General features: G+C 41.0%; 1 protein-coding gene across 2 annotated transcripts; it reads right to left on the bottom strand.

Annotated features, from left to right (window-relative positions):
• Positions 1–410: 410 nt before the first annotated feature.
• CCNG1 (cyclin G1) lies at positions 411–9602 on the bottom strand. 2 transcript variants are annotated; one of them, XM_045027185.1, is made up of 8 exons: positions 9454–9602; positions 8137–8400; positions 6233–6486; positions 5091–5169; positions 4899–4997; positions 3749–3945; positions 2555–2562; positions 411–2182 (listed from the first exon to the last, which is right to left on the bottom strand). In XM_045027185.1, exons 2-6 carry the CDS (start codon positions 8398–8400, stop codon positions 3754–3756), a joined length of 888 nt encoding a protein of 295 aa, XP_044883120.1. In that variant the 5' UTR covers positions 9454–9602; the 3' UTR covers positions 411–2182; positions 2555–2562; positions 3749–3753. The 2 variants fall into 2 exon arrangements, with proteins under 2 accessions (XP_044883120.1, XP_044883119.1); XM_045027184.1 differs by lacking the exon at positions 2555–2562 and having other exon boundaries at positions 411–2194; positions 3751–3945.
• Positions 9603–24157: the final 14555 nt, after the last annotated feature.

Below are 24157 nucleotides of genomic sequence, written 5' to 3' on the forward strand. Positions count from 1 at the left end.
GGTCTTGCAACCACTGTGGACTTTACCATACCCTTCATTTCAGATGGAGCAATCATTTAGAAAAAAAGTCAGGCTAGTCTATTTCAGACATGTCTCCTGCTTTGACATTTAAAGTCAAATTAGAGAGGGGAAGTGAAAACCAACCTTATCATCTGTACATTAAACAAACATCAAGATTTGGTCTTAGGTGTCACAGGTAAAAAAAATAATCTCTCTTTACACAATAAGTTGACAGCTGTTTTAAAATAAATGACTGATATCTCTACAATAGCTCTTAGCACCTACAGTTTGTTTACTTTCATAAGAGCATTTATGTGGGAATGCTAATTACTGTTCACAGAATAGTAGTAAAGAAAGAGTTTTGTAATAGGTATTGGGAAGAGGGTCAAAAGGACAGTTACTCAGACACCTGCATTTCAATAAGTTTTATTGAAAGGTACATTCTTTAATGAAACAAACAATATTACTTCTGCTAAAACTAGCTCAGTGCATCTTCAGCAGTTGCATTCAACTTGCATAGCATGTTCTATCCTTTACCTCTCTTGCCCCTTTCACCAGTTAGGTATGCTGTACGTAGTTACCACTGTTATCTGCATGGTCAAGGCTAGCAACAACATTCATCTATAAGTTCATATTAAAAAATGTTTCCTCCTCAAGCTGTTCACTACTTAGCAGTTTAAAGTGTTCTGTAGGAAGTTTGACTATGCTTTTACTACATTAGAAGGAAGGTGAGGCGTTTCCCCAAAAATCAGTGTTAGACTTTGGAAAGTAGATGTTGGTGTACCAGCCCCACATTTTATTTAACTATTCACAGTTCTTTTCTCCCATTGCCCAGATAAGTTTAGAGTGCATGCAGGAGTTAATGATGGACCAATAAGAGGTTCTCATGCAATGCAGTATGGAGCATTCAGAGCTCACTGCCTACATCCCAGCTTCAGCCATTTGTTTCATGACATACAACACTGCAGCTTTACTTGTGCTTAGGCATCCCATTTATGAACATCTTTAGAGCACACTCTCATATGTTTGACCTTCCTCTATTGCTGAAGAGCTAGCATTGACACACAGGTTTAGATCTTTTAGTGATAAACCAGGAATGAAGCTGTATTTGTTCTAAGTAGCAGAGCTGATTCAGAACTCAAGCTATTAGAGGAATAGATACAGTTTCCTATTGGGGCAACAAAAGCTGATGTCATCTTACATTATGGTGGTACTGGTACAATTTCTATTGAGGGCATGTAAACTGCACCTGCATAATAATCAGAATTTGCCTCATTGTCTAGAAGTGAATCTAGGGGGAAAGGTTGTCAGGCTCTGCAACTGACTTTTAACAGCAATAGCAAAGTAGCAGTTTTACTGACATTGCAAACTGATATAGGGTGCAGTTTGCTTGTGAAAACCATGCTTTCAATCTCCACCATTCAAAGTTCCCAAAATTATACTTTTCACAAAATGAGGGTAGAAGGATGGCTAAGTTCAATAATGATGCAGAACAACAACTGCAGGCTCTCTCAGCATAGCATCTGATTTGTATTTTATCATCTTAGCCAGAGTTGTCAACTCTGCACTGGAGATGGACTCCACTGCATCAAAGGACCAATGCCTTGTGCAGGAGGACATGGCTACTCAAAAAGAAAACATGACAATACAAAACATTTGACTCAGTCTCTGGGATGCAATTATCTATCCAGTGCAGTATCAGGGAGATTTGTCAGAGACAATTTGGTAGACTCAAGTCCTGAAGCACATTATGCCTCCTATGTTTCAAGTACAAGTTTTAGGAGGTATAGAATCAGATTGCATGAAGTTAAGTAATCCAGCTAAACAGCCACAGTTGCAGTAACCAAGGTTAAACTACACTAGCTGTTCTATCAGTTAACTACTGAGTTGTCTGAGGCTATTCACTACTATAAATAATATGATGCTTCACTGTTACATTTTCATATTTCAATATTCAGACAGGTTTTAGTCTTCATCCTTCAGGAACTGTTTACTACTTATTACTCCTGTAGTCAGCACCAATACAACTGCATTTGCTGGAAAGGTCTACTAAAGAAACCTGGATGTTTTAATTTTCTAAGAGTTGAACTTCAGATGCTGGAACAGTCGTCAGGTTTTAGGCTTCAGTTTTCAATTCCACAGCTGAATTCTGTAAATCAGCCATCAGGATAGTCATCTTTCTATTTTAAGATTCCTGTGCAGACAGTATAAGACATTAAGTCAACTAAACAGCTGTTACTACAGATGTTGTAGAGCAAGACAATTTCTGCCCCTGAAAGTAGGAAGAGGATGGGGGAAGGGCAAAGGATACTCCAGGGAAGAGACAGTTAATGGCAGTCATTTAAAAAAATTAAATGAAAGTAGCAACTCAGCAGTGAAAGTTAGTTGGGTAATAAGTTAGGCTAAAACAGTAATTATCTCCAGCTTAGACTCCCCACCCCTGAAATTTATTTCAGGCCTTCAGAGTTTGTTTCAGCAAGACTGGTTTATTATACATTGGTTAGATACAAGCAGGGTTCCAATAAAGTGTTGGACAACAGCTTGTCTAGTCAATGCACAGGACAAAGAGTTAGAGGCTAGTTTTGCCAGATTAAGTTTAACCATGTTTAAACTATGTAGATACAGTAGAACCTCAGAGTTACAACCTCAGGAATGGAGGTTGTTTGTAACTCTGAACAAAATGTTATGGTTCTTTCAAGAGTTCACAACTGAACATTAACTTAATACAGCTTTGAAACTTTATGTAGAAGAAAAATGCTTTTAACCATCTTAAGTGAAAAGCACAGAAACAGTTTTCTTACTGTGTCAAAAATAGTTTACACTGACTTTAATTTGTAATCGTTTACATTTAACACAATTCCATACTGTATAGTATTTGCTTCCCCACCCCACATCTCTCTGCTGCCTGACTGCGTACTTTCAGGTCCAAATGAAGTGTGTGGTCGGCTGGTCAGTTTTTAACTCTGGTGTTTGTAACTGAATTTCTACTGTAGAGCTTTGGAAGTGAGAGAGGAAGCAGTGTCTTAATGCATTACATACTACTTCAGTTGACAGGACATTTATTTTTGTAGGAAAATCATTGTCTGAGATCGGCTTTGTAGACTTTTCTATGACAATTATCTCAGAATCTTTATTGCATGTTCTGTATGCATGTTAGGAACAGGTCCTGAAGTCCTAGGACAACCAGAAAGCTGTTACAGGCAAGCCAATTTCATTAACTTGGTATCTGGAGGATTACTACTTTCACTATAAATTTTGGTGCACTGATTAATACATTGGACCTGCTGCTCAAGTATAGACACTTCTTCCTTTCCTCTTTTTCCTTGTAAGCATCAGAATGTGAAGCGGGTTAACCACCTGGCATCTTTGTCACATCCCACCACTTGCTCTGCTCACCTAGCTGTGCTCCAGACTTCAGTGAGATTCAAGTGATGGACACCACAGTATGGGAAAGAACTGGTACTCTGCTACAGGAGACATTAGGAGGGTTGCCAGTTTGTATTTTCAGACTCAGGTATTAGTGTTGATGCACCTAAAAGGTCAGCAGTACGTGTCCAAGGATTGACAGGCCACTTGGAATGTGTTGATTAAATTGAAGAGTTGCTTTGTTTGACAACTAAGTTGAATGTCTAGGCTGTGCCTAGGGGGCTGAAGAAACCTCCTCCAGTCTAGCAAGCATGAAGAAAGTTTGTTGTTTAAGGATTCCTGTTTGTGCACAAATCTAAGTTGAAAGCAGTTAAAGAAAGTTACCTGTTACGAGCCAGTCTCTGGGATTGTGGGGAGATGTGAGATTCTGTAGTAGCTATGCTTCAGCTGCCGTGCGGTACGTCCTGACACAATCCACTTCAGCTTCTGAACATTTGGTTTTGAACACTTGTTTGATGAGTATTCTGCAAGGCACTTTAATACCAGCTCCTTCCAGAAAGTTAGGTCTCTGCTATTTGTCTGAATGAAGAAAGGTTGAAGCTAGAATTAAGCACTCATTTTCCGGTAGTTTTAATCTACCCTCGCCACCTACAAGCAAGCTACATTAAGAAAGCCTTGTACCACATGCCAGTTGGGCGAAGGTATGAAGGGGACAAGCTTGGGTGCCAATGGACTGCCGAAGGCCCTTAGTTCTTAACACACAAGAGCTTGGACAAAATACTTCACATTATTTTTGTGATTACTGGGCTCCAACAGAAAGGAGTAGTTGTTCCCTTGTGAACAAGTTTCACAATAGTTCCACAGAATGACACCATACAAGTTGTAGATGATAGTAAGTGTCAAGTTGAGCCAGAACTTGACTTGTTGGTTTTCCTTGGCAGTTTATTTACATCAGGGATTGGCAACCTTTGGTATGCAGCCCATGAGGGAAATCCGCTGACAGGCCGGGCCTGTTTGTTTACCTGCAGTGTCTGCAGGTTCGGCCAATTGCAGGAAGCAGCATGGGCCGAGGTATGTGCTGGCCACCACTTCCCGCAGCCCCCATTGGCCTGGAACAGCGAACCGCGGCCAGTGGGAGCTGCGATTGGCTGAACCTGCAGACACTGCAGGTAAACAAACCGGCCCAGCCATGTATTTCCCTGACTGGCTGCATGCCAAAGGATGCAGAATCCTGATTTACATCATGGATACTGTGAAGGACTGTTGTGCCTTTTCATCCTCTATGAGCCAGTCACACGAATGCTGCATAAAAAGTTACAAGCAAGTTTTTCAAATCTCTCCACCTTGGGAGAAAAAAAGTCAACTCCAATTTGTCAGATCAAGTAAAGAATTATTTCATTTTTAACTGTAGCAAACTAGAATCCTTTCTTTGGAGGAGCCTTCAAGACAAGCAGAATTCAACAACCTAAAGTTAAACTTGTTCAGAGACTCTACCCTTCACTGTTGTTGAGGTCATTTCCCCCATGACCTACCTTGGAATGTATCTGAAGGCATTCTATCGCTTCTTTCAACTCTAGCAGTTTCTTTTCTTCGATCTCTAGTGCCAATATAGATAATGCCAAAACAGAAGGCTAAGGGAAACAGAAAGTAAACGTTAATACTGACAGCTGAGACTGTTAAGCTTCAGTAAACTCAGTGTGCTTATGGTATTAGAAACCACTTACCTTGACTTTAGAGAACATGATTCTGCAGTGACATGCCTTAAGCTGGGCTTCAAGTCTCTCAAAATTAAGATGCTTTCTTCTGTAAGAGAATGGCATTAAGAGTTTAGTTAGTTGTACAGAGCATGTAATTTTCTTTTTCGGTATATAAATCAGATCAAGACTGCAAGAGCCTTAGAAATTTGCTGAGCATTTAATACAAAATTAGACAGACATTCTCTTTGATATGGTTTAAGGGCTCCATCAGTTCCAGAAGTGTTTGTGAAAGAAGAATGACAGGCTTCTTTTAAGTTCAGAGGTGTTGGGTATATCTACACTTAAACCACTACAGCAGTGCTGCTTCCACAATTCAGCGTATACAGTAACCTATGTCAGTGGCATGGGTTCTTCTGGCAGCATAAGTAATCCACTTCCCCTGGGGACCTAGTACTGTCTACACCAGGTGTTAGGTTGGCATAGCTACATTCAGGGTATAGTTTTTTCACACCTGAGAGATCTAGGTATGCCAATGTAAGTTCTCATTGTAGTCTAGCTCTAGGACTCAGTTTCTGTACTATAAAATTAAGTGTTGCAGCTTAATGTGCTATTGCTTTGTTTTATGCATAGATATTTTTCTATATACATTTGCAAGACTGGCAACATGGTAAAGTAAAAACAGTTTTGGCTTCATCTCCCCAGTTGTTCTGACCCAGATAAGGGGTTTTACAGGTTTGATGTGCTTACAATATTTGTTGACCAAGCAAGTTTTGATCATGAAGTAACTAAGGATATTCATGAACCAGCTGTCTTTTCAGAGACAACATTTTGAAAGACTATCTACCAGACTACTGCTGCTTGATCAGCAATGCATTAACTGCACCTGTTCAGCAAGGCTGTTTCCCTGATCTAAAACTATGCTCTGGGTCATTTTTATTTTAGCTGTAATCAACATTGTCCCTGAAGTAGGAGAAAGCTCTGTTCATTAGAGCACAGTATCAATCCACAGGGATTCATATCAGCCACTGTTTACCTGTTTGTAACTGTTTGCATTCTCACTTTTGATTTAAATTGTATACATTAAAGTAGATTACTTGAGTGATTTTCCCCACCAGCCCTTTCCCAGTGGGCAGTGAAGCTTCAAAGTCACGGTGTAATAGTTGTTTTACCTTTCACAAGGTAAATTCTCATGGATGAGCAAGTGATAGAGTTGTAGAAACTGAAAGGCAGTTGTAGCTTTGACTCTCCAGTATAGCTTCTCTAACACAATTTTCTCCATTCTCATCATGTCAGATACAGTGAATCTGTACTGGCTTATTCGAATTAAGTCAGTGGCTAAGGGAATGTTTCTTTCTTCTTCTGTTGCTTTCACAGCCAGGTAGAAGCAGCTTAGTCCAACACAGCCTAAGTGTTTAGGCTGCGCCTAAAAGAAAGGACAAATTCCTTATTATAATGAAAGCATTTTATAGTAAGTCAGAAAAATAAACATGTGTTCAGCTAAAAGAGATGTTGGGTTCTCTTTTTAAGCCAAGCTCTGCAGGTAGCAATCATTTTACATTCTGAAACTTGACCATCCACATCTATACACCATGATGTCAGACACCCAAAATTACTTCTCACTCTGCCTTCTACAAGTAGGGGCATTTGGGAGATTCCCCTCTTATACTGAGCTTTCCTTATTGTATTAGAAATCTAGACATTTCTATACCAGGTTAGATCAGGGTCACTAATCCAATATTCTATTGGAGAGTTAGACAGTGAGGTACAAGAAGTTCCTTGGAGAATTAAGGAAAAAAAATATAACTAGTGGGCATTTCTTCCAAAACACTGAAAGAAACTGGCATGTGCTCAGAAGCGAGTGTGTCTAGTCCTTTTTTAATCTGATGGGGGTGGCTTTAAAATTTTCTAAAGGATTTTTTTTTTTTATTCAGTGATCTTTCCACCCCTCCCCCCCATTTAGGAATAAGCATGGTCTGACTGTGGTATGCTTAAATTGCCTTAAGACTGAGTTGGAAGATTTTGAATTGCTTACTTTTGATTATTATAAAAGTATCTTTAAGAACTTTTATTTCTGATAGCATACACAATGGCATAATGAGATCCTCTGGTCACTCTGTGCAATTATAGGAGTACGCTTCAGTCCCCAAATCCTCCTTCCCAAAAACCACTGAAGTACTCAGTGCTGACCAACATCTGAAGTCTGTTGAGCACTTGGCATTTTGGACAAGAACCTTACAGATCTAGAGTAGTAAAATAAAAAGTAGCTTACAGGAATGTACACATACATCTTATATTGAAAGGAGTAAGAGAAAGCATGTGTACAAGAGAAGTTTGCTGTTTAAGACTAACCAGAGATGTGAAACTCTGACAACCCATAGTTGAACTGACCTAACCCTGGTTTAGGCAGCACTAGGTCAACAGAATTCTTAAATCAACCTAGCTACCACTCCTGGGGGGGGATGTGTATTACCTGCACAGATGGGAGACCCTCACCTGTTAGCAAGCATAGGTATGTTTACAATGAAGTGCTATAACAGCACAGCTGTGCCATTATAGCACTCTTAGGCCTGGTCTACACTGGGGGGGGGGTCGAACTAAGGTATGCAACTTCAGCTATGCGAATAGCGTAGCTGAAGTCGAACTACCTTAGTTCGAACTACTTACCCGTCCTCACGGCACGGGATCGACGTCCGCGGCTCCCCCGTCAACTCTGCCACCGCCGTTCGCAGTGGTGGAGTTCCGGAGTCGACAGGAGCGCGTTCGGAGTTCGATATATCGCATCTAGATGAGACACAATATATTGAACTCCGAGAAGTCGATTGCTACCCGCCGATCCGGGCGGGTAGTAGGGACGTACCCTAAGTGTAGACAAGCCCATAGGCTGTATCTTCACATGGAATAACTCTAGTTAAGAACACCTTTAAAATCTTATTGAAGACAAGCACATGTAGTTTTCACATAAGTTAGGAGGTTACATTAAAGGCTATGAAGCATAGCTAACTTTTTTTCTTAATTAAGTGAAGGCAAGGCCATAGAAAGTTAGCGTATAAAAGCTTATGTTTCTAAAACATACCTTCATTTTTGACAGAAACCTGTCTAAGAAATTCACAGCTAAAGAAAATGTTTCTGTACTGAAGCCAAAGAATTGAGTTAAGCTGAGGAGATCTTTTACTTCAAAGTCTCGCAACCTTGCAGTCATTCGGAGGCCATTGTCATGAGCAGTTTCAATTAGTCTCAGTCCAGAAGCCTTTGGTTGATATCTTAACTCTTGTTCCAACAGAGCATTGAGCTGATCTAGCAATTCCTGAGCTTCAGTTGTTACAAGCATTTCAATCATCTGTAATGAGACACAAATACTTAATGCAAGAAGCTACTAAAAGGCATTTTGGGACTCTGATATGCTGGGGAGTTGCATTTGCCGCAAAGGGAAAGCTCTTCAACTTTACCCAGGAGGATAGAATTACATCATAATATTAGCTAGCTCTACTTAGATTTATAATGACTCCCTCTCCATTGTTCTAGTCCTGGGGTTCTCAAATTGGGGGTCAGAACCACTCAGGGGGGTCACAAGGTTATTACAGGGGAGTAATGAGCTGCCAGCCTGCACCCCAAACCCTGTTCTGCTTCCAGCATTTATAATGGTGTTAAATATATTAAGTGTTTTTAATTTATAAGGGGGGTGTCCACACTTAGAGGCTTGCTATGTGAAAGGGGTCACAAGTACAAAAGTTGGAGAACCACTGTCCTAGTCAGACATTTCTGCTGTTATACTTCTGGACTTAGATGTCTGATTTTCTAATATGCATTAGACAGAAGATTTTATTATTTATGGAGTTGGTGTGTTATGGCCAGCAAGCAGCCTTCTTCCCCTTTAGTATACACCCTGAAACGCCCACATTATACAGGCATCTGGGCTGGCATTTTATGTATGCCAGGAACCCAAACTCAAGCTCGGAAGTATTCCTCCAGGAGAGAGGTCAGCCCTTGGCAGACAGCGGGGCTGTAGCGCTGACTGCAGCGCACAGACACATCGCACGCACGTCAGCTGCCCGAGCCCTCCAGTCACTCGGCACCTCCCCCTCCACAGTGACATGCCTGGGCTTGTCCGCCCGGCTCCGGAGAGAGGGGGGACTCGGGCTCAGAGACCCCGAGACACACTCTTAGTGCGGGGTGCGGGCTTCAAATCCTCCTCCCCCCCCCGCAATCCCAGCTCGACCCAGGACAGCCCCAGGCTGTAACAGCACAGGCCGGCTGGGTCGTGGGGCAGAGAACCGAGCGCCCAGCCTGGCGCCTCTGGTCCCCCAAACCCGCACGCGACCTGCCCACGGCTGGACCGTCCCCGCCCGCCCGAACCCGTGAACGCTCCATCCCCCCCCCGCCGACCCCTTACCGTGCGATCCGGGGCAGGCGCCGGGTCCTGCTCGGGGCCTCGGGCACCTTATAAAACGTTCCTTAAAACCTCGCCGCGTTTAAAAATAAATAAATAACCGCGCGCAACGGCGCCTGCCCCGACCCCCCTCCGACCCGCGCCCCCCAGCCCTTATGTAGAGAGGGGAGGGCGGGTGCCGCCCATACTCGCCTCCGGTTGGCTGCTCAGGGTCTGATCGACCAGCCAGTCGGCCAATCAAGACGCTGACTGAGAGGGAGGCCGAGGCTGGCGTCTACCGATGTAGCCTTCGGAGGTCGGGTCGGGGAGGAGTCGCTGATCCGAAGCGCCGCCTGCTTTGGTCACCAGGGGGCAGAGACAGCGCCTTGCACCATAGAAAGGTCAGGCCGGTGCCTACATGCACCTGATGAAGTCACCAATGGCACCTTGCTTCCCTCCCGCCCAGAGTCCCTGGCTCCTGGGCGCTTTCTGCTAGGGCTGTGCCCTGGGTCAAACGGGCCACGAGCCATCGTGGGCCCTGCCGGGCTAGACTCTGAATCTTTCCGGCACCACCACATAACTCTGCACCATGCCTACTTATGCTGGCTCCTCTTTGCGCGCTTTTAAGTCCCGTAAGCTTTCCCCAACCTAGATACCATTTGACAGAGGGATTATTTCGGCTGGCACCATTTACATGTTGCTCCAGCTACGCAACAGCGGATGCTCCTGCTTCATTCATATAGCAGGGGCCTGATGTTTCTGTCGTCTCTTCTAGAAAACTTTAAATTGTTGAACTCACACTATTTTGTTTTAAATTTATAAATTTATACATTTATTTTCCTTGCTTTTGAAGTCGTTTAGACAGCTGTCTATAACTTTGGTGGATTTCCAGCTTGCACATCTGCATGTCGATGTAGAAATAACATCCGAGTTGAAGCTTACTTTATCTTTTAATGAAAGGTGAGTTTCTCACCTAATTATATAACTCTAGGAGCTGGGACTTTAAGAAAAACATCAAATAATGAGACATTCAGGCTGAAATCACTAATGTGAGCAACACAGCAACCTCACCTGGCTACATCTAAGCAATATTGTATTATGAGTAGGCTTGTCAGAATACATTTTAAAAAAATAAATTAAAAGGATAATACTGATATTTATTTTTAATTTTTTTAGATTTTTATCTATTTAAATTTTCATATTTGTGCAAAATCATGAGTATTTTAAGCATTTTTTTTCTATTTTTGTCAATTTACATTTTCACAGTTGTGGGAAATTATGGGGGGGATCAGACAGTTATTTAATGACAGTAGACACTGAGATTCAAAAGTTAAAGCTTTATAGACCATTAAAACACAAATTGTCAATAACACATCAAAATATACAAAGTAAATATCCTTAAATCAACAAATCATACTTATTTTTACTATTTATTTGCTATTTCATTGGTAACAAGCCTAATCTGAAAGTCTAAATCACTTGATTTTGACTCATAAATTCTCAAGCTGCATTTTTCTTACTTTATCTATCTGTACATTTCTGTTATTACTGATGGACATTTTTTTCATTGGTCTGTGTGCATATTATGCAATCAATGTTTACCAATATTTATCAACAAAGATCTAATTCTTCCAAGCCTAGCTATGAAGCAGCCTGGCCTGGCTATGTCTAAACAGCACTATGTTATGAGGTGCGCACTCTGGTACTTGAAAGTTGGGAGGTAGAGGGGTTTGCTGACAGTGCAAGAAATATGGAATGACAATTAATGTCAGGAAGACAAAAAGGATAAAAATAAGTAAATTTAGCAGTGGCCAAGGTAGGTAGCACCTTTATCTTGATGGTCAAGTGGTGAGTAGTTTCCCTTTTTAGGATGTCTAATAACATCAGATGGAGGATAGAACAAAAAAAATCAGAGCAATACCCCTTGCTAAAGATGTATTCAACAATTTTCAAGGACTTCTGTGTTGTCAAAAGTGAAAACTACACAGCTGCACTAGATTGCTGAAATGCAACATATGATCAACACTCTTGTACGGATATGAGAGCTGAGCACTTAAAAAAGACACTGAGAGATGACTCTGGGCATTGAACTTTTGGTGTTATGGAAGAATATTAAAAAATTTGCTGGATAATCAAAACTCTGAACAACGAGGTGGATGAGAAGGATACGTTTAAAAAGATCACAATTACATGAGACCCTTAGTAAGAGAACATCTTTCTGCAGACATATTGCTTGCTGATCACAGAGTGACTCAATTCCAGTACTCAGGCTATATCAGCCAAGATTGCAGGCAAACCAGGAAGAGGAAGAAAGAGATCCAGCTATGTCAGAAATATCACCAGATGGACTGGTATCCAAAGGAGAATGGAAGTTTCGCAACACAGTCAAGACTGCAAAAGATGGAAAGTGGTGGTTGACAGCCTCCTTATTGGAGATGTTGCTTGTGGAAGAAGAGTATTTCGTAATAGTGAAAAACCTTGAATCCGCGGTATACTTTCAAGGACTGTAAAAATGATATAGCAAAGACCTAATTTAAAAAAAAAGTGCATCCTGTCTTTGCACATACACATATGCACCTGCCCTTTCGCATGGACTTTACTGCATGTAATGAGCAAAGCAGTGGGTTGCACTTGCACCAAGCTAGACCCCAGGAATATACAAACAGAATATGCAACTAGAAGAAGAGTCAATGGGTTAACTGGACCTATCCAGCCTCTTTGCCTCCAGACCCTACCTGGGGCAGGAGCCCAATCACCACCTCCAGGTTTGGTTCCCTGACACCCAAGGGACCCAAACAGTGAGTGTAGTGGGAGCATGAGAAACAATAAAGGGACAGCAGAGAGCAGGCCTTAATCTAAACTGAGCCACAAGGATGAAATAGGTGCCTGCTTGCCATAAGCTTACCATTCATGTCCTTCCGGAGTATCATGAAGAACGATGGAGAAGAGGATTGACCTAAACAACCTCTTACAAATCATATTGCAGAGGGCTTAAGAGATGCCTGAGGATACAGTCTCCAGCCAGGAGATCTGTTAGTGACTTAGGGAGCGGGGATTCATTCTCTAGGCATATATTGCAATTTTCCTGAGCTCTGGGTGCTACAGGTCATTCTGGGATAAAAGGCCCAAGAGCTGAAAGTTTAATCACATTTTTGATCCAATAATTGTGAATATATATATAAAAGTAAGGCTGGGTGGGAAAAACTAGAGGCCTAGGCACAGGGTAGAAAGGTCCAGGCTAAGAGGGAATAAAGCCAAGCTTTTTCCTTTTAACATTCTGAGAAACCAACATGCTAAGGGTTCAATTCTGTAACCATTATTTATGCTAGGAGGCCTTACTTATATGTAAGGTGGGAAACTTAGGCACAATCCACCCTTTTTAGGATTAATCAATTTTTCAGACAGAGTCATTGTCAATTATGTATAGTTTTTGACCATATACATATAATAGACAGATAAGAAAGAACTGGTACGGGACCAAGTTACCAAATTCTGAGGTACCAGGAAGATCTCCACTTCATGGTGGTAGTCTCAGTCTCTGGAACAGTGTTCTCCAAGTTTGGCCTGTGTTCACTTTTTTTTAATACATTATTTTGTCCCTGTATGCCATCTAACATTACACATACCCAGTTATACATTTACTCAAACTTTCATAATTTGTTTTTCATTCTCCATTCTGTTATTATTAATTATTAACATTAACTTTACATCAGCTATCCTTTTACCATTCAACGCATCTTGTCATAAAGTCTTAACATTAAACTAACCAGTCAGCAATTTCTGTAATATTTTAATATAATAGTTCAGTGCATATGTATCTTCCTAAATTATTCATTAACATAACTTTTATTTTTCTTATTTGAATAGCAAAGTTATGCAGAACAACATGTCCTAATGCCTGTGCATTCTTATCTTTTCCAAACATGGATTTCCAAGTGAATTTTGCGCATGCTTTCACACCATGCTTGTAAATAATAAAAAGCTCTGTCAGCAATTTTGCCTATCAAATTTTGAGATGCTTATTCAGTTTAGGGCTGTGGTGTTTCAATATTCTCCAGCACTCCTTCCTTTGGCATCCTTGGAAATACTATATTTTTGAAGGTGTCACTTATTTTACATGGTGGAGTATGGTAATGTGTTCCAATGCCTGTTTTCTTTCCTGCCTTTTTTTACCAGTCTTTTAATATAAACTATATTTTACAAAACATTATAAGCATTCCTATAATTATTAACACTTGTATCCATAACAATATATTAAAACTGAATGCTGCAACCATATGTTCCCAACTGTATTTATTAGATCCCACCAGCTCTATTTGATTATTTAGTGTACTCACTTTTTTTCACATAGGAAAGAAATGATTTATATTTCATTTTAACAAAGATGTTAGGTATACGTTTAACTTAGCAATAGCTTAGGTACTATATAGTTAGGTAGTAACTGCATTGGCTTAGAACCAAAGCTTGGTTGACTTTGTATTACCAATGGTTCAACAAATTTGGGTATAGGTATGATTTTGACTGATCCAATTGTAATTTTGGATTTAGGGATAAAACACCAATTGGACTAATTAATTGGGCATACTCTCTCTCTCTCTCCCTCCCTCCCTCCACATTTCTTACATATATTGCTCATGTTTGATGTTTATTTGAGGCACACAGACGTACTGGGCAATTGAGGTGAGCCTTTTCAGGGTCCTGTTTCATTTCTAAGGCATTACATCAGCAGATCCATCTGGCTCACACCTGTTCTATGAGACTACTTACATGTTTTGGAGAACAAGTAGTACCACTGAAATTTCCTTTGTTGGAAACCTTTGCAGGAATAAATAAACATATTTCTCATGTGAAGTTTCACTGCTGAGCCCTTTTAAAGTTACCTGCACAAGGAAAAAAAGGTCACAAAATATTTGTTAATTCATTCAGTGATCTTTCCTTACCAGTTATACTGAAGTATACAAGAACAACCCTGTGAACAGGTTTATGAGAGACAGCGGAGATAGAGTGAATTCAGAAACCTATTAACCTCAGGGCCAAATGTTATTTATATTACAGCACTTAATTTTAGTTAATTATTTAGCTGTCATTCAAAAAGCTGTCACTGAAAGTTCTTACTACACTAGGTCATTACAGTTGCAAATTATGAACTTGTAAACTGCAAAGTATATATAGTGTAATATCATTTTGAAAGCAAGTATTTATATTGACACAAATTTTTATGTCCCAACTCTGCCCTAAGACACAGTTAAAGCTGTTTGGCAAACAGATTGATCTACCATGAAAAGAGGTTCCATAGTGAAGTTATAACCTTCAGGATTTATTTAATTTGTTAACCACTGTTTACACACTGCCTTTTAGAATATTTAAAAAGTGACTACAACTTGCTGTTAGACACACAGCAGACAAACCAACTCACATGCAGTATAAACAAATGACAAACAATCCCTTGCCGACCTTTTCCTTCAGAAGAAAACTGGCAGCTATATTTTTGTAGTGTATTTGCTTTAATGTCCATTGTTTGTAAAACTGCCCTAGAAAACAAAATGTCTCTTCCTACAGTTTGTTCTTTTATATTTGGCAAACATTACTTTTGTGTACAATATTTCTTAGTGGTTTAATAATATTTATCTGCCTCAAAGGATTGTTATTTAGATTGATTAATTTGTTGAGAAGTATTGTGAGATCTTTGGGTGACAAGCACTATAAGTGCAAATTATTATTATTATTTATTATTACTAACTTTAACAAAATTGGAACAGAAACCAAGTTGATTCCAATTTATGTTACTTATGACTTTCTTTCACTAATAACAATATTTTTCATTTATACAGGACAGCTGTAACAATTCTTCTAATGATATAATTTTTATAGTTATGCATGCCCCATCTGTGATGTGCTATTTAAAAGTCTGTATTAGAGCACATCCTTCTCCTATTCCCCACCTTCTTTTTGTCCAGTCAGCTGTCTGTTTGGCTCCTGCAGTCCCTCCATTCCCCTAGATATAATTCTTAGACTCATGTACATTTATGGCACTGTTCCACTATGGGCGTATCATATTGAAGGACCCCAAATTATTTTACAAACTGTGGGCCAAATTTTGAAGTTCCTAATTGTGTAAAATTCCTATTGACTTCAACAGGAATTTTACACAATTGAGAGCTGCAGAATTTGGCCCAATATGCATTATGCTAATAAATATGCTTCATAAATTATTTGGATAATGGCATAGAACGTACACTTATAAAGTTTGTGGCTGATACCAAGATATGGGAGTGATTGAAAGCGCTTTGGAGGAGAAGCTTAGAATTCAAAATGATCTTGACAAACTAGAGAAATGATCTGAAATAAATAGGATGAAATTCAATTAGGACAAATATAAAGTACTAATTTAGGAAGAAATAATCAATTGCACAGATACAAAATGGGAAATGACTACTTAAGAAGGAATACTGCAGAAAAGAATCTGGGGGACATAGTGGATCATAAACTGATCAATTGTTTTCCTTAACTACAGAGGAACTAAAATGTGCATTAGGAAGTGTTCATCCTAAATTGTGTGTGCAAATACAGTCCTTTAATGTATCTTCACCTTTTCCAAAGAAAACTTTGGGTTTTGTTAGGGTTCCTGGAAGTTTGGCTCTAAACTTTGTCTCTCTACATTTTATCTAAAGAGCTTGTGTCAGCAAAAAGCAGTCTAGTCTTCTTACAGTGACAAGCACGCATACAGGAAACACTGACCTTAATAAAGCTTAATTTAAAAAAAATGAAAATCAACATATAGTATGAATCCAGCTGTAGTATCTGATTATCACATGCAGTGCCTTTGCAGAAAGCAGATAATAACCATGTCATAAAAAACTGAAGATAGATACACAGATATCAGAGTAGCTGGCTGTATTAAATCATTTGCAAATGGAGAAAGGGTTAGAGCCTGTACTTTAAGATCCTTTGAGGTACTGTTTGCCTCCTGAAAGGGGTTGGACACCTCTAACCTCCACTGAAATCAAGAGGAATGTAAGGTACTCAGGACCTTGCAGGATCCCTGAGGGAACTTCCAGACAATATTTATCATAGAATCGTAGGACTGGAAGGGACCTTGAGAGGTCATCTAGTCCAATCCCCTGACAGGTGTGTTGTCAGTAGCTACCGGTGTGGTGCTCTGCTCTTGTTCGATGATTATAACAGTTGGCTGCGTGCGTGTTCCCTCTGTGTGCTGCCCCAGCTCTGCGCAGATAGCTGACACAGCAAAACCCAAGAGAACCCCCAAAGACCACAGACTCTAGTAAGATATGAAGGAACCTGAGCCAGGTTTATTGTCAAACGAAACACAGTAATGGTTTCCCGTAACTCTACAAGACATACTAAAAAATTTTGCCCCCTGGCAATGGATCGGCTCAGTCAGTGGCAGGACTTTCCACTGCCCCCTAGGCCAGACAAAGATGTGCACTCTGGGACCTAGTTTTATACAGTTACAGGACAGATTATTCATCCCTACGCAGGGGCGGCTCTATATTTTTTGCCGCCCCAAGCATGGCAGTCAGGCAGCCTTCGGTGGCATTTCTGCGGGAGGTCCGCTGGTCACACGGATTTGGCAGCGGTTCTGTGGGTGATCTGCCGGTCCCGTGCTTTCGGCATACCTGCTGGCGAATTACCGCCAAAGCTGTGGGACGGAGGACCTCCCGCAGAAGTGCCACTGAAGGCTGACTCACTGCCGCCCTCACGGTGACTGGCACGCTGCCCCCCACAGCTTGCCGCCCCAGGCATGCGCTTGCTGCGCTGGTGGCTGGAGCTGGCCCTGTCCCTACTGATGTATGGAAGTACAGCCCCTTGACTCACTGGGGACTGTCTCCCTCTTCGATCATGTTGTTTCAAACAAATCTATCCATCATGTTGTCCTTTTGACCCTGTCTTTAATATGCACCTGCCTGTTCCTTGTTATCTCTGTGGAGTGTTCTGATGCTATCTTATTAGCACTTATGTATGGATGCACCTGCTTCTAGCAACCCTTTTCTTGCCAACTTCTATGAGTGGGGCCTGGCTCTGGCTCACAGCCCAGCTTTTGCTTAGTGATGCCTGGAAGTACTTTGGTTCAGGCTTCAGGCCTCAGACTGGGCCTTTGATACAAGAGTTTATGTTTCAGGGCCTCATCTTACTACAAGGTGTTTGTCTAACCCAGGGGTAGGCAACCTATGGCACGCTTGCTGAATGCGGCACACCAGTTGATTTTCAGTAGCACTCACACTGCCCAGGTCCTGGCCACCGGTTGCGGGGGAGGGGGGCTCTGCATTTTAATTTAATTTTAAATGAAGCTTCTTAAATATTTTAAAAACCTTATTTACTTTACATACAACAATAGTTTAGTTATATATTATAGACTTATAGAAAGAGACCTTCTAAAAACGTTAAAATGTATTACTGGCATGCAAAATCTTAAATTAGAGTGAATAAATGAAGACTCGGCATACCACTTCTGAAAGGTTGCTGACCCCTGGTCTAACCTGTTCTTAAAAATCTCCAGTGATGGAGATTCCACAACCTCCCTAGGGAATTAATAACAGTGCTTAACAGTTAGGAAGTTTTTCCTAATGTCCAACCTAAACTGCCCTTGCTGCAATTTAAGCCCATTGATTCTTGTCCTGACCTTAGAGGCTAAGGAGAACAATTTTTCTCCCTCCTCCTTGTAGCAACCTTTTATGCACTTGAAAACTGTTATCATGTCCCTTCTCAGTCTTCTTTTCTCTAGGCTAAGCAAACACATTTTTTTTCAATCTTCCCTCATAGGTCATGTTTTCTAAACCTTTAATCATTTTTGTTGCTCTTCTCTTGACTTTCCCCAATTTGTCCACATCTTTGCTGAAATGTGGTGCCCAGAACTGGACACAATAATCCAGTTGAGGCTGTATCAGCATGGAGTAGAGTGGAAGAATTACTTCTCGTGTCTTGCTTACAACACTCCTGCTAACACATACCAGAAAGATGTTTGCTATTTTTGCAACAGTATTACACTGTTGACTCAAGACTCATATTTGGCTTGTGATCCACTATGACCCCCAGATCGCTTTCTGCAGTACTCCTTCCTAGGCAGTCAGTTCCCATTTTGATTGTTCCTTACTAAGTGGAGTACTTTGTCTTTGTTGAATTTCATCCTATTTACTTTAGACCATTTCTCCAGTTTGTCCAGATCATTCTGAATTTTAATCCTATCCTCCAAAGCACTTGCAATCTCTCCCAGCTTGGTATCATCCACAAACTTTATAAGTGTATCTCTATGCCAATATCTAAATAATTGATGAAGCTATTGAACAGAATCAGACCCAGAACTGATCCCTGCGGGACCCCACTTGATATGCCCTTCCAGCTTGACTGTGAACCACTGATAATTACTCTTTGGGAACGGTTTTCCAATCAGTTTTGTACCCACCTTATAGTAGCTCCATCTAGGTTGTATTTCCCTAATTTATTTATGAGACGGTCATGCGAGACAGTATCAAAAGCTTTACTAAAGTCAAAATATACCACATCTACCTCTTCCCCCCATCCACAAGGCTTGTTACCCTGTCAAAGAAAGCTATTAGGTTGGTTTGACATGAGTTGTCTTGACAAATCCATGCTGACTGTTACTTATCACTTATTATCTTCTAGTTGTTTGCAAATTGGTTGCATAATTATGTGCTGCATTATCTTTCTGGTTATGGAAGTTAAGCTGACTGGTCTGTAATTCCCTGGGTTGTCCTTATTTCTCTTTTTATAGATTGGCACTATATTTTCTCTTTTCTAGTCCTCTAGGATCTCTTCTGTCTTCCACGACTTTTCAAAGATAATTGCTAATGGCTTAGATATCAACTCAGTCAGCTCCCTGAGTATTCTAGGGCAGTAGTCTCCAAACTTTTTTGATCGCACACACTTATCAGTAAAAAATGTTTGAGCACGCACCCCCCACCATGTCACAGGGCTGGCTCTACCATTTTTGCAACCCCAAGCCCGAACTTCTGAAGCAAAAAAAAAAAAGGCGCTCAAACTCCTGCCCGAACTGCCGAAGCAAAATAAATAAATAAGCCGCCCAAACTGCCGAAGCGGCACTGCTCCAGCAGCGCTCCTCCTGCCGCACACCCCGAAGGATCCTCTTGCACACCCCTTGGGGTGCATGCACTCCACTTTGGAGACCACTGTTCTGGGGCGTATTTTATCAGGACCCGGTGACTTGAAGACATCTAACCTGTCTAAGTAATTTTTAACTTGTTCTTTCTCTATTTTAGCCTCTGATCCTACTTCATTTTCACTGGCATTCACTGTTATCACAAGCTGAATGGAAGATGCACTAGTCAACAGAGAAAATGTTGTTCCTGTGGGAGAAAATTGTTCCCTGTGGCTCAACTCATTGTTCCCTCAGTCAACCCATTTTCTTCACCAAGAGGAGTCTGCTTCCTTCCTGGAAGCTTAAGCTTCCCCATAGGGGAAGAAAAGTTTTGCTTCCTTTATTCCAGAGAAGGATTTTTATTCTCCTATTGCGTTGTTTAAGGATTATAGACCCCACACACACTAGTGCAGTCCCCTTTGGGGCACACAGTTGTTCAAGTGAGAGGGAAATTCATATTGTGGTGTATTTTTAAGATCTTTCTGCTGCAAATTCTGCTGCCACTAGCTCACTGGCCCCTTCTTTCATTGATTCAGCATCTTTCCAAGCTATGTGAGAAAGTGGGACTTACTTTTTTAAGCAAGAGACAGAAAATAGCCAAAGGGAAGAAGAGAAGGAAAGGGAGATGAAGGGGACAGAAGGAGGAAGGGAAGAGAAAGGAGAGGAAACAGGGAATAGAAACAAAGATAAGAGAGGGAATTGGAAAAGGGAAATTAAAAAAGGGAGCAAGAGGAGAAGGGAAACAAATATGGAAATCAGAGGTGCTGGAACAATTTGTATAGTGGGGGGTGCTGAGACCCATTAAACCAAACTGTAAACCCTGTATATAATAGAAACCACTTGAAGCCATGGCATGCGGCAGCACTGCCAGCACCCCTTGTTCCAGCACCTATGATGGAAAGAGAGGGAAAGGGAAGAAGGGAGAGAGGAGAAAATTAGGAAGCCTTTTTCCCCCCTTAATTTTATGAAGGGAAACATTTTTGTATGTAAGTGCTATAGTGTGATCTATTCATAACTTGGAAACACACTGATATACATGCAAAACCAGAACAAAACTAAACAAATGTAATTGCATTTCTATTGCTTTACTTATGAAAGCATAATTAGTGGTGACACTCCTAAAACAGCCCATACTACAATAACATTTTCTTTGGTGAGTTCCTAGCGCCAACTGTTTGTAGCACAGTGTTGCCTTTTTTAGAGGATTTTATTCCTCCTCCTCCTTATGCCTTATGTTGGGAGTGGGGTGGGAGGGCTGACTTTAAACTTGGTAGAGCCAAGCAACTTTCATCACAAAAAGCTCATTTTATAGCTAGCAATTGCTGATTATGTTTCTTTTTTTTTCCAGCTGGTAAGTAATTTTTTTATGTTTTCTCATCCTTAATGGCTGAGATTGAACACTCTTTAAAAATATTTTAGAATTTTTTAGAGTTAAGATAAACATCATGCATATATTAAGAAGATTCTGTCTAGGACTAGATTATAAAAGGCTGTAAAATGGCACTAGTAAAATTAATGTCAAGTAGTGTGGCAAATGATGATTGTGCCCTATGTACTATAGTTGGTGGTAACCTACCTTTATTTCTGAACTTCTCTGAGTTTGTGTATCTTACCTTTTAGTTTTGGCAGATGAATATAAATCTTAAATTGTTTTTTAAAATTTTGACCTACACAAGTAACTAATAACTATACTGAAGATGAACTCTCTCACCTAATGAAAGTACAAGACTTTTGTTCAGTTATTTGCTTATTTTTCAGTTATGCAATTCTCCTTGGTTAAGTGGGGCTGATTTTCATAATAACTAAAGTTATTAATAATTGCTCAAAATGCAGATTCTTTTACAGGCAGTCCTTGACTTTACGACATTTGAGTTGCGACGAACGACACTTACGACGCTTCTACATTGACACCCTGATTCGACTTACGACTATAGGTTTCGAGTTTACAATGCTCAGTCCTGCAATGGAGTAGATTGAGGTTCCGAGTTCCAACGCAATTGTAAGGAACCAATTGTGTGATAAGTACGAAGACTGCCTTTAGTCTGCAGTTAGCCAATCAGAACACAGTGATTTGGATGACAACAGTTACTTAAATATGAATTTGAGAGTGCTCCCTGTTTTTCAGTAAACAAACTCCGCTGCTAAAGGTCAAGGTTTTTATAGAACATAAATTCTAAGGCTGAAACCCTAATTCTTAGTCCAGGATATAGTTATTACAAAGTTAATGGGGTACAACCTCTAATTTGAGATTATGCTTCCCTATATAGAAGAACATAACATACTTTCAGTCTAAACACTTTTATTCTTAGATTAATTTTTCCCAGGAAGGTTCAGAATTGGGTCAAAGAGGCACTCCCAGCTAGGAGCCGATTAAGTGCAACTGAGCCTAATTAGGCACAGTGCCTTAAAGAGGGGATGATTACTTTCACTTGACAGAGATGAATGAGTGTGAGTTACTACTCAGAAGCCTGGACAGGAACTTGGGGAGTTATAAGGACTGCTCTGTTTGTATAATTTGTGTTGGAATTTCCTGACAAGCTATATGGAAGGACCAAAGCTATATGGTTTGCCAAATTTGTGTTGTTTTGGTAAAACCAGAACTCTTGAAACAGTCTCAAAATCCCACAGATGAGTTTTGCACTTTTTCTTAATTATGTGTGTCTAGCTGATCAGATCCAGCCTGGTGGCATTGTTCCTTAGACAAAGCTATCAGGTCTTGACTGTTTTTAGAAGTTTGTTGGTCAGGTATGGCTTTATTTCTTGCTTCTGTCTGCTCTGAGTACCTATTTCACATGTCTTTTTTAACACTCTGTTACTCCTTGTTCTAGAAAATCTGTAGCTTGCTGGCAGAAACAGCACATGGATGTCTTTCTGCCTTAAAAAATTGATAGGCATTCCCATGTCTAATCAGACCATACTTCAGAGGAAAGTGTAAATTTTCCCCGTCAGTAAGCTATTATGTCAGGTGCTGATGGTCTCCCAAAGAAGCCACCTATTCCATCTTGGAAGGAGATGTGTGGTAGTCTTATGGAGCCTAGTACAAATTAGTCTTTATAAAGAATAGTTTTAAAGCACAAAGCCCCAGAGGCAATTTTTGAAATTATTACTTATTTCATGTAAATCTTTTGAGGAGGTGGAATTGATTTAATGCAGAGAATGATTTGTGCATAATCAAATTACATATCTGAGGAGCAAACTTTCCTTTTCCATGCATTCCATTAAATGTCCTGTCTGCTTTTAAACTAAAATCTAGCTCTGTAGAAGCTTTAAGAGACAAATACTTTCTACTTAATAGCAGTACAAAGAATGTCACATCTTTCAAATTCATAGAGTTGCTTAAGCTTGGACAGAATTATTTGTTGTTCTGAGTTCAGCTGAACACCTTTAAGCTGCTTCAAAGTAACAGTCATTGAATGAATAGTGACAGGTTTAAAAGTAATGATGTCAAAAATATTATGTCAAAATACCCTTAATGAGTGAATTGATGCTATCTGTAATCCAGGAAACTTCTTTTAGAAAGACAAATGATTTCACTGACATTGGGCCTTTCATTTCTTAAGAACATTTACATTGAGATTGAATCCTGTTCTTTCGCTCACTGGCTTTTCTAAGTGCATGGGTACTGGGAAAACATGCATTAGTGATAACTGCTTGTATAATGGAAGAACCAGTGCTGACATGAGAGTTGAATTCATTGTCTGCTTCTGTTCTGGAGTTTTCCAGAAACATAAAAGAAAAATTAGTGCTCTAGAATAATATGCTTGTCACTTTAGGAAGTCTTATTTGGAAACCCATAATTTTAACTTCACAATAGATCTGTGTGACTCTAAGGTAATTAGGTATTTGGACTATAAACTCTTCAGGGCAGGGATTGTCTCTTTGTACATGTACAGGGCCTAGGACTGCCAACTTTCTAATCGCACAATACCGAACGCCCCTTCTCCAAGGCCCCACCCCCACTTGCTCTATGCCCCCTTCCTTCAGTGCTCACTCTGCCCCACCCTCACTCACTTTCACTGGGCTGGGGCAGGGGACTGGAATGTGGGAGGGGGGTGCAGACTCCAGGTGGGGCCAGAAATGAGGGTTAAGGGTACGGGAAGGAGGTCTGGGCTGGGGCAGGGGGTTGGGATGCAGGGGTGAGGGGGCGGTTAGGACTCCGGCTGGGGGTGCAGGATCTGGGGTGGAGCCAGGAATGAGGAGTTTGGGATGCAGGAGAGGTCACCGGGCTGGAGCTGGGGATTGGGGTGAGGAGAGGGTGAAGGCTCCAGCTGGGGATGTGATCTCTGGGGTTGGGCTGGGGATGACAGGTTTAGGGTGCAGGATTGGACTCCAGGCTGGGGCAGGGGGTTGAGGTGCGGGGTCCCAGCGGCGCTTACTGTGGCTCCCAGGAAGTGTCCTCCAGTCCCTGAAGTCGCTAGGCACATGGGGAGCCGGGATGCTCGCTGCTGCTGGCGTGAGGCCCCCAACTAGACCCCCAGGCCATCCTGGACCCAGAGCCGTCCCATCCATAGGATGGACCAGGGCAACTGCCCCAGCCCCTGCGCTTTGGGGGCCCCCGTGCTTCACAATAGTGGGGGGTTAGCGAGGGTTAGC

This window comes from Mauremys mutica, chromosome 8, assembly GCF_020497125.1.
Source record: "Mauremys mutica isolate MM-2020 ecotype Southern chromosome 8, ASM2049712v1, whole genome shotgun sequence".
Lineage (NCBI taxonomy): Eukaryota > Metazoa > Chordata > Testudines > Geoemydidae > Mauremys > Mauremys mutica.